This window comes from Scardinius erythrophthalmus (genome assembly GCF_964197995.2).
Source record: "Scardinius erythrophthalmus genome assembly, chromosome: 2".
Lineage (NCBI taxonomy): Eukaryota > Metazoa > Chordata > Actinopteri > Cypriniformes > Leuciscidae > Scardinius > Scardinius erythrophthalmus.
In genome coordinates this window covers 29,172,032-29,188,052 of record NC_138222.1, presented here as the reverse complement: position 1 = coordinate 29,188,052, position 16,021 = coordinate 29,172,032, and the positions used below count along the sequence as shown (strand labels likewise).

Here is a 16,021-nt window from a genome sequence, read left to right as displayed (position 1 = left end):
GCTTCATATCTTTGTGGAAAATCTGTCTCTACTGCCACTTTTCTCTAATACATAAAATAAGTAAGCTTGACCAGATTTCTTGTGGGGAGTAGAATTCATTGACGGTAGTTGTAGTGTAGTACAGTTCTTCAGCAGTGATGTTAGCGTGTCAGCCTTCAAAGAATCTTAACCCAAAGTTTTGTTTACTGTCACTAATTAAAAATTATTTAAACCATTTTGTTTATATATACATTTTTAATTTATAATCATAGTAACATTGTAAATATTGTAAATTGACCTTCTTTCTTTCTGTAGACTCCGTTCAGCATATGTCTGACAGCAGGCATATTGTGGTGTATCATCGGGGCCGTTACTTTAAAGTATGGGTGTTTTATGATGGGCGGTTACTGTTGCCACGGGAGATAGAGCAACAGATGGAGAGGATCCTGGCTGACACGTCAGAGCCACAGCCTGGAGAGGAAACCCTCGCCGCCCTCACCGCAGGGGACAGGTATTCACTGCACACCCAACAGCAGGAGTCGCTACCGTTTTCCTGTCTTTAATTTGTTTGATCTCTTGTAACCGCTTTAAAGTTTAAGTGGCCTGTCAGTTTGAAATTAAGTACTTTAGTTACTAATTACTCCTTCCTCTCTTTTTTTTTTACTTATTATTTGTCACTAGTTTTTAGCAAACAGTCTAAACCATTTTAGATGAAGTAAAAGCTTGCTTTCTGTATCTGTGAATGTCAGAGTGCCTTGGGCATGTGCCCGTAATGCCTACCTCAGACACGGCAAGAACAAGAAGTCTCTGGATGCTGTTGAGAAGGCTGCTTTCTTTGTTACACTGGATGACACAGAGCAGCGCTATGATCCAGAAAACCCTGTGGAGTCCTTGGACCGTTACGCTAAATCGCTGCTCCATGGGAAGTGTTATGACAGGTGAGAAAGAAACCATAGCATGTGTTAAGAGAGACCATCTCCTTCCATGCCCCTTTGAAAAGGTTGTTGTTAGATTTCTCTATATTTGGCTGAGCAGTTGTTTGGGTGGCTTGCCAATGTATTAGATTTCTCTAATACATAAAATAAGTAAGCTTGACCAGATTTCTTGTGGGGAGTAGAATTTATTGAAGGTAGTTGTAGTGTAGTAGTGCTGTTCTTCAGCAGTGATGTTAGCATGTCGGCCTTCAAAGAATCTTAACCCAAAGTTTTGTCTGTGGGACAGAGCTTTATACAAGGACAGGTAAGAAGGGCTGCATACAATAGAAATCTGTTAGGACCTTCCACAGGAGATTGATCACCCCTGCAATCTACTCTGAGAAATGCTGTTTCTTTGTCATTCACACCCATCAGTTTCTTTGGGCCATACCTCTATATTGGCCATTTAGTTCACACTTTTACAGACACAGATAGAGTTGATTGCATCTGAGGCAAAGCCACAATGTAAATGCATCTGACTAAAGATGACTGAAAATGAACACAATCTTTCTTTCTCTAGGAACTAGTACTGTACCTCTAAGTAGCTTTTATATAACGTGTACATTTTAATGGTCATCTTCCCTTAGGTGGTTTGATAAGTCCATCAACTTCATTGTCTTCAAAAATGGAACAATGGGCCTTAATGCAGAACACAGCTGGGCTGATGCTCCAATCGTTGGCCACCTCTGGGAGGTACATCCGCACACACACGCTACTTTTTTGGTGTACTACTGTCTGTCAGTCACTCAGTCAGAAATTATTACTTTTATTCAGCAAGGATGCATTAAATTGATCTAAAGTTAAGAATAGTTTTTTTTTTAATAATGTAACCAGGCCTCAAATAAATGCTGTTATTTTGGACTTTCAAACTATTCTGAAAAAAAAGTATCATGTTTTCCCAAAATTATTAAGCAGCAACTATTTTTTAACATTAATAAGAAATGTTTCTTGATTTCCAAATCAACATATTAGAATGATTTCTGAAGGATCATGTGACAGAAAATTGGAGTAATGATGCTGAAAATACAGCTTTGCTATCACAGAAATAAATAAAATTTGAAAAAGTATTATTGAAGTATATTTCACAATATTACTATTTGTATAGCTAAGGAGCATAAGAGACTCTTTAAAAAAAAAGTTAGAAATTCTTACCGACCACATACTTTTGAATGGTAGTGTACATCACTTGTGTTTCACTTTTAATTCCTATTTATCATGCATGAAATTATATATATCTGCTTCTAATGTAAACCTTGATGATATTTTTCATGAAGCATGCACTCTCGATGGACCCTGTTAAGCTGGGCTACACAAAAGATGGTCACTGTAAAGGAGAACCTCACCCTAATCTGCCTGGACCTCAAAGACTCCAGTGGAATATCCCATCTGAGGTCTGTGTATGATACACTTCATAGTAAAAACACTGATAACTCTTTTTTCACATCTTGCTTGAATGGATATGATGGAGCCAAGCTATTCACTTGTTTGATATTCTGTCTCTTGTGCTTCGTATTTCATGGCAGTGCCAAACTATGATTGCCAACTCGCTGTCTGTGGCCACGGCTTTGGCTGATGATGTGGACTCTCACATCATCCCCTTTAGTGATTTTGGAAAGGGCCTGATCAAGCAGTGCAAGACCAGTCCAGATGCCTTCATCCAGCTCGCACTGCAGCTGGCCCATTATAGGGTGAACTGTCCTATCAGTGAACTTCTGAAGTATAAAAAGTTGTAGCAAGATATGCCTGCTTATTGCTCATTTGAAAATGTGAAAGGTGATGTCAATGTTTTTTCATTGTACAGGAAAAACAAAAATTCTGCTTGACTTATGAGGCATCCATGACACGTTTATTCAGAGAAGGCCGTACAGAAACTGTGCGCTCCTGCACCCTGGAGTCCTGTGCTTTTGTCCATGCCATGACCAACAATGAGACGGTACCATGTCAAAAATACTACTTAAAACCCATTGGGATGTGGGGTGCACTATACCAGTGCAGATAGCGGAAATAGGGCAACTATTGTAGTTTTTTTTTCTCTTGTATTTTTTAGAGAGAAGAGAAACTTCGTTTACTGATCCAGGCCTCTGAGAAACACCAGCAGATGTACAGAATGGCAATGACTGGTCATGGCATTGACCGCCATCTCTTTTGCCTCTACGTAGTGTCTAAGTACCTTGGACAGGACTCCCCTTTCCTTCAAGAGGTGTGTTACAGCATTTAAGTGATTCAGAAAATAAAAAGTAAGAATATAAGAAATTAAAAAGTACATACGCTACACTATCATTAAAAAGTTGACACTTTTATCAGCAAGGATGCATTAAATTGTGAACAAAGTAATAAAGTGACAGTAAATACTTTTACATAAAAATACATTAAATAAATGCTGTTCTTTTGAACTTTGTATTCATCAAAGAATCCTGTAAAAAAGATCCCCAAAATATTAAGCAGCACAGCTGTTTTCAAAATTTATGATTATAAGCAGCAAATCAGCATATTAGAATGATTTCTAAAGGATCATGTGACGCTGAAGACTGGATTAATGGCTGCTGAAAATTCAACTTTGCCATCACAGGAATAAATTGCATTTTAAAATATATTAAAGGTGCAGTAAGCAATTTCTGAGAAACACTTGATATTTGAAATCAACTCAAACAAACACACCCCTCCCTTCATTGCTCCGCCCCCATAATGCATGAATGCGCAATGCAAAAGTGGATATCTCTTTATCCTAGCAGAAGCGAAGCAAAATAAACTTGCTGAAAAATAAAGCAAAGATGACGAACAAACGACAAGGAAGAACCAAAAAATTAACATACAGTACACAAAGAGTATATACAAGCAAGAGTTCATTGTTAGTCGCCAGCAGCACTCCAGCTCCAGACTAGGGATGTGACAGTGAGGACATATTCCACCGGTTAATCGATGTGTGACAACACCGGTATCACTTGGGGAGGATGGGAGACGTTGGAGTTTTTTCCTCTTTTTTCACCTCGCTTTTAAATCGCCTATGGTGTGTGTCCACTGGGGAAGAGCGAGCGTTTTCAATGAATTCCTCAACTTCCATAGGAATGAATTGAAAAGGCTCGCTCTGCTCTGCGCCAGTGGTTATCGCCAATTCGGGAGTGGCAATTGCTTGAATGGTTGGTTGGTTGGTTGGTTGGTTGGTTCATTATTATTCTTAATGAAAAACACAACAACAAAACAGTACAATGACAAATTCATTGTTTTTACATTTCGCTTTGAAAACAAATATTTCGCCATCATCTTGTCAGTCAAGAGTTGAGGCGTAATGGGCGAAGTGAGGTGAAATCTGACTCCTGCTGCTGACCTGTGCTGTGACTCTTGTTCGGCTCACAAGTCATGCTGAATTGAGAAGATGCCTTGATTTTTTTAATTATAGTGTCTGTTCTCTAAATTAACTAAATTATTTTCATTACTATAAAAAATCGAAACGACGGTGGGGGGCGGTGCCGCGGTCAGCAAGTGATGTAACCAGTGTAGCGGCTGAACACTGGTAACATCCAATAATAGCACCAAGCCTACTCCAGACAAACAATGATGCTCATGATGTTATAATGTTACCATAAGCTAACATTACAACAACAGCATATCTTGTTTCTGTGAAACAGCAAAACTAACATTACTCGCATATGAAGCAGAAACAACAGAAACTCTCTAATAACTACAGTGCTGGAAAGCTTTTCTAATACCAATGCGGGTCCTAAAGCTTCTGCCTGATCATAACCCTTCTTTTTCCAGTGATCTTCCTCTGACCATTTCTCTTTTGTAATGTCCCTCTCAGCCATCTCTCTTTCTACAGTCTTTCTTCAAATGTCCTGCTGGCTCACTCTCTCTCCTCCCCCATCATGAGTGGACACGCCCCGTACTGTTGATTGGCTACAAGTGTGTTGTGGTGCTCGGTCCGATCCACTTTCAACAGCATTTTCTCATAAATTGCTTACTGCACCTTTAAAATAGAAAACAGTTATTTTAAATTGTAATAATATTATAATAATATTAAAATGTAAATAATATAATCAGGGTTTTTCCTGCATAGAGAATTACAAGGCGAGAATTACTCCGTCAATTTTCGTGCCACCTCCGGCTCTCGACAAAACTCAGACAGTCACATTCTCAGATACACTTTTTCCACTCTCATGACGGTAAAATGCCAATCAAGGAAAACATATGCCAGTGCTCGACATTAACGCTTGTCCGGGACACGGAAAAATGGAAAAAACATTAAAAAAAAACCATAAAAAAAAATAAAAATAGGGAATCACAGAAAACGCGAGGATTAATTTAATTTAATATAAGTGGTGATTTGATAGCCTAGTTGATAATAATGTATAAGCCTAATTAATGTACTGACAGTAACAAAGTTGCACTGTTGAGGCTCGCGCATTTATTTATTACATATTATACAGTTAAGAAACCTCACACGACCAGAGTGCTGTTTTCCTTAATACCATCACGATTAAAAACGATACACTTCATTACAGTTCAATAAACAAATAGTTCCCTTTCGAGAGAACTCTTGTATTGTGTAAGGCTAGCTTACGCTATGGGAAAACTCCTTTTCTCGAGAATACTGAAGCCAAAATTATCCTTATTTTATATATGTAAAACGCAGTGCAGCTGCACAGCAGACCACAGTAGAGCATTGTAGCGCGCTGATTGGCTGTGCTGCGGCAACTGCACAAACCTATGGCGAGGCGGCTGAGCCACGTGAACCTATCAGGTCGCTTCACGCCCTGTCACGGCAGAGCCCGCCAAGATGGACGTGGCTTAAGTCTATAAGAAGCCCATTTCCGCCATAGGAATTTAGATTAATCTCCTTCAGCTCACGTACCTTCGCTGACGCTGACCTCCGGACTGAGAAGCCGCCGCCGTCGAAAAGGCCTTCAGCAGAACGAGCCACCTGCACTGCAGTTCTGAGGACGCCGGTTCCTGTTCGGACACCGCCTTCAGCCCGCTGTTCTGCTTTGCCATCCGGCAAGCCAATATCCTTTCTAAGCTGTGTGTGTGTTTGCTGTTGCTACACACACCAGTGATGGAGTACTCGAGTCCTGGACTCGGGCTCGAGTCCAACTCGAGTCCCTATTCTCTGGACTCGAGTCCGACTCGAGACTCTATTCTCTGGACTCGTGACTTGACTTGGACTCGCGGACTAATGACTCGTGCTTGGACTCGGACTCGAGGATATATAAAATTGGACTTGAGCATTCATCAAATGAATGACGTTGGATGAAGTTCTGACCAAATAGGTTATAAAATTTTGATTTAAGATGTTACACTTTTGCTGTTTCGGGCTCCAAGACCGGCCGGGATCTCTTTTTTCCCGCATAGAACGAGCAGAGAGAAAGCCCTGGCCGCGCCCACACTCACCATCTTCAAACAACACGAGCGCTGTCTTCCTCCCTCTCCCTCGCGCATATGAATCAAAATCAAGACACGATAGTAAAAGGTCGAAAGAATGAAGTTTCACGTGGAGCATTCGGAGATTTTTTTTCTCCTGAATTACCGCGGGGTGTGAATTGTTCTAAAAAAAAAAAACGTTTGCCTTATCTTCTCTGAAAAGCGTTCCACACATTCAGCTGACATAAACAACAATTTCAATAAACGAAAAAAAAAAACTATCCAGTCATGAAATGTTTTCTGTGTTGACACAAATCTTGTGCGATGTCCTAAACTGCCGAGATAATCACACAACGCGTGTCGTAGGCTACACGTCCATTAATGACACGTCCGATTCGCGAACTAATGACTCCTTTGAACCGACTCACTTTAATGGAATGGTTAAAACAACTGTCCATCTGTCCAACAATGAATTCACGAGACGTCTGAATCGGTGTATAACAAATCTGTAACACTTTACAATAATGTTCCATTTATTAAACTCTAGTTAACTACATTAGTTAACATTTACTATTAATAAACTGCACTTCTACAGCATTGTTAAAGTTTATTTCAACTTATTTGTTAACACAGTGGTGTCATTTTTGTTTAATGTAGACCCTCTTTTACAATTATATCAGCTCTTTAAAGGTGCCAGAGTGGAGAAATGTAGGCAGTCTTGAAATATAACACAGACTCAACCTTGATGACTCGACTCGGACTCGAACACTGGGGACTCGAAACTCGACTCGGACTCGAACTCAGGTAATGGTGACTCGACTTGGACTCGACTCGGACTCTTCTTTGGTGACTTGGACTTGGACTCGGACTCGAACACTGGGGACTCGAGACATGACTCGGACTCGACATTGGTGACTCGACTACAACACTGACACACACAATCACAAAAAGAGCAAGGCGTTGTTTCAAATGCCGCGCACATCATGTGCCTCGTGCAGAGGCCCTCTTTTCGGCGGAGATCGTCACATCCTTTGTTGCACTCTCCCTGCCCAGTGTGCGACGAAATGACGCTGTCGACCCTGCGGGCTCGACTCGCCATTTTCAACGAGGACTCCGTCCCCCCCATTCTCCCCCCCAAGCACCGCGGACAGAGAATGCCAAAGCGCATGAGGCACATGAGACACCGAAGCACAGAAGGCATCACAAGCCATGCACCATTTTCTCCCCAAGCGCTCCAGTTCTGCATCGGACCGCCGCCTCCTCAGCCTTCTAAAACAGCACTGCCACCTTTTCAGCCGCATCCTGTGACAAAGTCTCGCTACAGCTCTCGCTCCACGAGCCGCGGGCCGCCAGACCGAAAGCACACCCACTATTCAGTGCGCGCCACTACACATAAGCGCGCTCCCTACAGTGTCACAAGCACAAAACAACTGGGCAACCAGGTCCCTATCACAAAGCGACCAGACCCCAGATATAATTCAACCCCTGGCCGGAGCCTGGCAGGCCATCCCCGGTATTTCAGATTGTTGAACATAATAGAACGAGTTTACTCGCTACAGTTTGTCCGCAGACCTCCGCACTTTCACGCCGTGGTCGAGACATAGGTGAAAAGAGTCACGTGCTTCGTGCCGAAGTTTCGAAACTGTTAATGAAGGGTGCTATAGAAGCTGTTCGCTTGACAATAAGCGAGTCAGGCTTTTACAGCCGCTACTTCCTCGTTCCCAAAAAGGATGGTGGTCTCAGACCCATTCTAGATCTCAGGCATCTGAACAAAGCGCTTATGACGCGCTCGTTCAGGAAGCTGACAACAAAACAAATCCTAGTGCAAATTCGCCCAGGGGATTGTTTTTTCTCAGTGGATCTGAAAGATGCTTATTTTCACATCCAGATAGCACCTCGCCACAGGCCATTCTTGAGATTTGCCTTCGAGGGGCAGGCTTATCAATACAAAATCCTACCATTCATTCTATCCCTGGCACCTCGAACATTTACGAGGTGCACGGATGCCGCTCTCGCTCCCCTGAGACTTCACGGTGTGCGAATTCTGAACTACCTCGACGACTGGCTAGTTATAGCCCAGTCAGAGGTGCAGTTAACCCTCTGGAGTCTGAGGTGTTTTCTGGGCACTGGAGGTGTTCTGACATGCTATGACATTTGTGCTTTTTTCAGTTATTTATAAACATGTTAATGGCAAAGGTGTAAATTCACTCTATATAGCACAAACAGGGCTACCAAAATATGTGATCACCATGCGTGTATATTTTTTTATTTTTAAGAGAATAATGCTTATGCGTGGTTATTGAAAAAATAAAAAATGAAAGTTGCTGAAAGAAGACCTCAAAACTCATAATAAATATGCATGAATAAGACTTTTGAGAAATGGATGTTCTTCCTTCGAGTTCTGGCTTCAAAATTATGTGAAAATAGTCTTGCTTTATCGTTCAGATAAAACAGTACATTGATTTAAATTGATGTAAAACAGGTTTTGCTTGGAAAGCCATTATGCGAGTGGGCGTGAACGAGGAGTGGTTTACACCTTGGAATACAAAATGTCCCACCCATTATGCATAATGACTCTGCATTTTGCTTACATCTATCTTGTAAATATGTTTTGCTATTTTATTAAAAAGGTTACAATTACAACAATAATTAAAATTTCAACAATATTTCAAGTGTACTCTTTCTTTGTAAAAAAAAAAAAAAGATTATAGGCCTACATTTTAGGCCTATCTATGTATTCATTAGTTTGAATATAGCCAAAATTGGAACAGCTAACATCTTAGTTGATGACTTTATTTTATATATATATATAAAAATTGCTAAACAAAAGCTTATTTGATATATATATTCAGTATATTCTACAGTAAAAACTGTACTCAAATCTAGTTAACAAAATGTTGTCTTTCATATTTCGCCTGACTGTAACGTTGTTTTTATGAAATATTAGGGCATATAAATGTTAATTTGCAGTTTAATACGTATTGCTTATACAAATAGCCTACATTTTATTTTAACATATTTCAGTCGATTTTTACTCATCTCATTATAGTAATACAGTTTGCTAAAACATCATCATTCATTCACACACGCGATTTAAATTTAAACTGTCTTTTTGCGAGCTGTGGTAAACAGCGCGCATCTCTGCCGTTCATTCGTCAAAAACAGAAACCCGATTCACGTGAGAAGAAAAAAAAAACTTACAGAATTCCTCAGGTCGCTCCTCGATATACCCGCACTTAGGCTACTTTTTTCATCAAAAGCTTATGTGGCAGTATATTCTACAGTAAAAACTGTACTCAAATCTAGTCAACAAAATGTTGTCTTTCATATTTCGCCTGACTGTAACGTTGTTTTTATGAAATATTAGGGCATATAAAATTGCAGTTTAATACGTATTGCTACGTACAAATACGTACAAATAGCCTACATTTTATTTCAACATATTTCAGTCGATTTTTACTCATAGTAATACAGTTTGCTAAAACATACTCATTCATTCACACACGCGATTTAAATTTAAACTGTCTTTTTGCGAGCTGTGGTAAACAGCGCGCACCTCTGCCGTTCATTCATCAAAAACAGAAACCCGATTCACGTGAGAAGAAAAAAAAACTTACAGTATTCCTCAGCTCGCTCCTCGATATACCCGCACTTCTGAGGTACTTTTTTCATTATTGTTATTGCTCACAGCGCTGCTGAGGCGGTGTTAAAGTAATGATCTGAATAAACTGATATGTGGGCGTTCACAGGTTTGCTTGGATTGCCTCATTCATTTGCGTTTGAATAGTGCGCGCTCTCCGTAGGCGGAGTCACATTACATTTGAATTAGCTCTAATGAGGTCGACTGGAATCGCTCTCTTTTAATACAGATTTCACAACATGAGAATATTTGTTTTTTATATAAATTACTTCATTTAAGAGAAGAGAATTCAAGCTTCATGCCTGTATGTCTGTTTGCCTGTTTGACTGAGTATTCGCTGAGTTATTGTTCATTTTCGGACGCGTTTCAGAATGGACGACACTGGCAGATAGAAGGCAGAACTCGCATCACGTTTATTTTTCTTTATTTGGCAAAAAGCACAACACTTTGTTTTTATTGTGAGTATACACAAAAATAATGCACATTTAACAGAATCGATTGATGTATGAAACTTGTTTTGTAAAATCAAAGTCAAAAGAGTATTTTGGGTCTCAATTCAACTCATAAGGAAAAAAGCGAGCAGATCACGCCGGCGTGATCTCCGACCTCTGAGGGTTAATATCTCACAGGTCCTGGCTCCTCAGCCATCTAGAATGTCTGGGTCTCAGGATCAATACTGCCAAGAGTGTGCTGTCTCCCAGCCAGACTATTTCTGTTCTGGGGACAGTCATAGACTCCGTACAAATGAAAGCGTGCCTGACGTCACAGCGAGCGCTCTCTATCCAGCGCTTAGCGGTTCCGTTCAAAGCCGGCTCATACACCCCTCTCAAACGTTTTCAGAGGATGTTAGGCCTGATGGCCTCGGCATCAGCAGTTCTCAAACTAGGCCTGCTGAACATGCGTTCCCTTCAGCGCTGGCTGAACAACCAGGTCCCGGCGGACACGTGGTGATCGGGCCGGTTGCGCATCAAAGTGAACCATGGCTGCATCAGAGCCCTGGCTCCGTGGAAAATAGCCGACTGGTTTCAGTCAGGCGTGAGTATGGGCTCAGTCTCAAAATGGAAAGTGATCTCGACAGATGCATCCAACCTAGGTTGGGGCACCCTGCACAATGGCAGACCCACCTCCGGCCTCTGGACAGGCCTAGAGAAACGGCTGCACATAACTGTCTAGAGATGAAAGTGGTCGAACTGTCGCTAAAGGCTTTCTTCCCATACATAAAGGACCAACACGTCCTCGTCCGAACGGACAACATGTCGGTGGTGTCCTACATAAATCGCCAGGGTGGGCTCAGGTCAAGCAACCTGCACACCATGGCCAAACGCCTCCTCCTTTGGACTCAGCACAATCTGCGCTCACTAAGGGCAGTGCATGTGCCAGGTATTCTGAATCAGGGCCTGGATATGCTATCCAGAGACAAAGTTTCCCCAGGGGACTGGTCTCTTCACCCACAAACGGTTCAGTCGCTATGGAGCATCTTCGGCAAGGCAGAGGTCGACCTCTTCGCCTCAGAAGACAATGCTCATTGCCCAATATTTTTCTCCAAGAGCAGGGATGCGCTGGCCCACGACTGGCCCAGCCGCCCGCTATATGCCTTCCCACCGGTCACGATGTTACCTCAGGTTATCAAACGGATCAGGGAAAGCAGGTGCACAGTGCTTTTAATAGCCCCTCTTTGGAGGAACCAATTATGGTTCCCCGACTTAATTCAGCTGCTGGATATAGCCCCATGGCCGATACCGCTGAGGAGAGACCTCCTCACGCAGGCGAAGGGGGCGATCTGGCATCCCCGTCCAGACCTGAGGCAAGAGCGCCTTCAACTAGACGGCTTTATGCCCAGAAATGGGCGGTGTTTTCCAGCTGGTGCACAGCACGGAGCTGGGACCCATATTCATGTGAAGTGGCAGTAGTGTTTCTTTTCTCCAAGAACTTTTGGACACGGGTCGCTCCCTGTCCACGCTCAAGGTTTATGTGGCGGTCATAGCAGTGTTCCACGCTCATGTGGCTGGACAGTCACTGGGGAGAACCAACCTAGTCGTGCGCTTCCTCAGAGGAGCCAGGAGGCTGAACCCTCCTCAAACCCCATCGGCTCCTATATGGGACCTTTCCATGGTCTTAGAGGCCATGAAAGGTACTCCATTTGAGCTGTTGCAGTCCGCGAGCCTGAAACGCGTCTCGCTTAAGACTGCTCTCCTCCTTGTACTGGCTTCAGTCAAGAAGTTGGAGATCTGCACGCGCTCTCAGTGAGCGCTTCCTGCCTTGAGTTTGGGCCTAACGACTCCAGAGTCGTCCTTAAACCAAGGCATGGGTATGTATCTAAAGTGCTCTCCACTCCTTTCAGAGCACAGGTCATTTCGCTATCTGCTCTTCAGACACAAATCTACTCTGTCCTGTCAGGGCTCTTAGTGTTTACTTTGAGCATTCCGCTGCATCCAGGCAATCGGAACAGCTCTTTGTTTGCTTTGGTGGTCGCACCAGGGAGAGCGCAGTCACGAAGCAGAGATTGTCGTGATGGATAGTAGATGCTATCTCGCTGGCATATGAGTCAAAAGGTCTCTGCTGCCCCATGGGCGTCAGACCTCATTCCACTAGAGGCATGGCCTCATCCTGGGCATGGTCCCGTGGAATACCACTTAAAGATATCTGTGCGGTGGCAGGCTGGGCCTCTCTGTCCACGTTTATCAAGTTCTATAGCTTGGGGGTTCCCGCTTTGTAAGCTAAGGTTCTTTCCATATAGAAAAATGTTTATGCACTATATAACACTTATAAGGCCCAACGCTGTCTGGTCTAGTTATACATATCCCCTTATAAGGCCCACTGATGTTGGTCTCTTTTTGTGGTCATAACTTACTCTTCTGTGGTCCCAGGTTTCTTCCCGGGCCATAGTATGTGTGGGTTATAAGCACGCGCAGCGTTTTAAATGAGGTTCCCATAGCATAAGCTAGCCTTACGCAATATGAGAGTACTCTCAAAAGGGAACGTTTCGGTTACTAAACGTAACCTCGGTTCCCTGAGAGAAGGGAATGAGTATTGCGTAACCCACCTTGCAAGTGTGCTTAGACCGGGTCGATCGCGTCAGTCGATTTAACCTAAATTCCTATGGCGGAAATGGGCTTCTTATAGACTTAAGCCACGCCCATCTTGGCGGGCTGTGACATGACAGGTTGCGAAGTGACCTGATAGGTTCACGTGGCTCAGCCGCCTCGCCGTAGGTTTGTGCAGTTGCCGCAGCACAGCCAATCAGCATGCTAGAATGCTCTGCTGTGGTCTGCTGTGCAGCTGCACTGCGTTTTACATATATAAAATTATAAGGATAATTTTGGCTACAGTATTCTCTCAGGGAACCGAGGTTACCTTTAGTAACCGAGACGTTAAAATTAAGTCACTTACATTTTAGACGCAATGACTGTTTTTGTTCTGTTTCAGCAGCAAAAATAGTTACAAAGATCACAGCAGAACCATATAACGCATCTCACAGCAACACTCAGCCATGTTTCATTACTGAATGATTCAGCGTTTTGAACGAATCATAAACTCATTCATAAACTGCCTCATTCTGAATAAATCAGCCGTTTGAACGAATAATTTGAACCTTTTACCTAAAGGTACCGTGCTCCACCCACAAAAATACTGTGGGAAACACAGTGTATGATGGTCTACGAAAAATATACATTTAATTATCTTATTATTAAAATACATGATCAGGATTTTACCACCATTTGCCTCGTTTTGAGACAGGAAAAAACATATATAATATAATATAATATAATATAATATAATATAATATAATATAATATAATATAATATAATATAATATAATATTACTGCTGAAAGTAAAGTAAACAGAGCATTAGACCTCTTTTAAAAACATTTTAAGGACCCCAAACTTTTGAACAGTAGTGTATATATTAAAATATATATTTTTTTTTTAAATGCCTAATGAGAACTAAGTGTCCTGATGACCCTCATGTTTCGTGATAAATTAATGATAAAAGACATTTCTGCCTTTAAAGACAAGTAGCTGATATTCTTTAACTAAATTCAATGCAACTGAATGCAAAATGTCCGACTTCCTGTCCCTGCAGGTGCTGTCAGAGCCTTGGAAACTCTCCACCAGTCAGACTCCCCTACAGCAGGTGGAGCTGTTTGACCTGGCGAGACACCCAGAGTATGTGACCAGTGGGGGAGGCTTTGGACCGGTGAGTCTTTCAAAAATTACATAATCTGGTAATCTTAAAATGCTTAGTGAAAGATCAGATTTAACTTCTTTTTTTTTTTTTTTTTTTTTGTCTGTGGTAGGTTGCAGATGATGGTTATGGTGTGGCCTATGTGATTATTGGTGAAAAACTCATCAATTTCCACATCTCTTCCAAGCGTTCCAGTCTAGAGACCGTGAGTACACACATAATCTAAGGAATCAGTCACAATACACAAAGTGCTGGACTAACCAGTGAACCAATCTCATTAGACACCATCTTCTATGTTAAGTAATTCTGAAATGCCTTAGCCAAAGTCTGTAATCAGTTTGCTATAATTACCTCCCAAAACTATCTTGCATATCAGGCATCTGCCTCAGAAGGCAAGATAACATGAAGGTGTTTGTTACTGCGTATCGTCTCTGAGGCGCGAGTAATTTATGTATAGAAAAGAGCCACAGTGGCTTCCCTGGATGCAGCAACTTCTAATTTTATTATTGATACTTTGTGCCAGTTTCCAAGGAAGTGACCATTTGAACTTTTGAACAGATAGGATACATGGCTAACATTGTTTTTGATTAATTGGTGTTTTCTCTCATAGTTTTTTGTATTTTCTCCCATCTTTCTTCAGGACTCTCATCGCTTTGGAAACAATATCAGACAAGCAATGCTTGATATGTTGGATCTGTTTCAGCTTGACAAAAGAGACCCAAAGTAATTTGACTGGTGAAAGGACTGTGCTTTTAATGACTAACCTTAATTAATTAAGAGAAGCGTGAATATTATATTTTTTTTTGCTTTACTTGTGTTGTCCTGTTTGTTTGCATGTGTCTATGAGATGCAGCATATGAAGGAGAGAATTAGGGAGGCAGTGTGAGAATCTCATTCTGTTGTTATATGTGCTGGTGCCTTAACATGTGTCTTAACTGAACAGTTCAGTGCTGCAGGTGATCTAAAGTTAAACTGCATTTCATTACCAGGATGTGCTTTCACTTTTCGCTCGCAGTATACTTTACTGAGATGTACAAATTCTTAGACTGACACTTCAATAGATGACATTCTGTTGACTAGATGTCAAGGGGCATAGTAATTTGCTTGGCTGAAGTGTTCATCTTATAATTCAAGCAAATCGCTTTATTTTTGCTTTTGCATTCTTATATTTGCAGTTTTTCAGCTTCAATATTAAGTAATGAATAGAAAGATGAGATTAAGCAGATAAGTTTCTGAATACCCCATGTGTGCACTCATTTATAATGGATTTTGCTTTGACCAGGGATTTTGACCAGCCTGTTTTTATTGGTTGGTGTCGTGTTGATTCAGCATTGAAAGGTCTGTTTTATTTGGTTAATTCTTATCAGAGGCTGGAAAAAATTAATTTCTGGAAAAAAATCTCATGTATTCTAAAACATTATTTTATTCAGTTATTTATTCACAATAAGCATTAAACAACAACAACAACAACAACAACAAAAAATCATTATTCACAGTTCATGTCTAGTAGTCTGTAATAATAGTATTGCCTTTTTTTCCTGACAACATTATTCTCAGAAGTATAAGAATAAACATCATTTTAAAGCATAATTTACTCTTACAATTGTATCTTTAACTTCAATGTCGGAGCACAAAACAGCTTTTCTCAATTTTCTCTTTTCCATGGATATATTCAAACTGAATGTTCAACTGTGGTGTTTTATATAGGCCAGAGTCCAGTCATTGACCTATTAAAGGCATCTCTTCTAAGTAGGCTGCATAAATTGAACTGTGTTCCTGTTTAAACTGTTTGACATTGGTCTACAACATACAGAGAAATGTGGTTGAGCCATTCTTTCCTGTAAATAAGTCAGTAAAACTTTAGAACCATATCTTCTAATAACTCC

At 41.3% G+C, this 16,021-nt stretch overlaps 1 protein-coding gene across 3 annotated transcripts in view; it reads left to right on the top strand.

The window, feature by feature from the left end:
* The window catches only part of cpt1aa (carnitine palmitoyltransferase 1Aa (liver)), a 22,416-nt gene extending 6,395 nt beyond the window's left edge, over window positions 1-16,021 (top strand). For all 3 annotated transcript variants that reach the window (XM_081359079.1, XM_081359080.1, XM_081359078.1), the window contains 10 exons: window positions 295-490; window positions 729-917; window positions 1,541-1,646; window positions 2,228-2,344; window positions 2,477-2,641; window positions 2,755-2,886; window positions 3,001-3,153; window positions 14,034-14,147; window positions 14,248-14,340; window positions 14,776-16,021. In XM_081359079.1, the coding sequence (XP_081215205.1) occupies window positions 295-490; window positions 729-917; window positions 1,541-1,646; window positions 2,228-2,344; window positions 2,477-2,641; window positions 2,755-2,886; window positions 3,001-3,153; window positions 14,034-14,147; window positions 14,248-14,340; window positions 14,776-14,862 (1,352 nt within the window). In that variant the 3' untranslated portion in view covers window positions 14,863-16,021. The remainder of the gene's footprint in view (window positions 1-294; window positions 491-728; window positions 918-1,540; window positions 1,647-2,227; window positions 2,345-2,476; window positions 2,642-2,754; window positions 2,887-3,000; window positions 3,154-14,033; window positions 14,148-14,247; window positions 14,341-14,775) is intronic.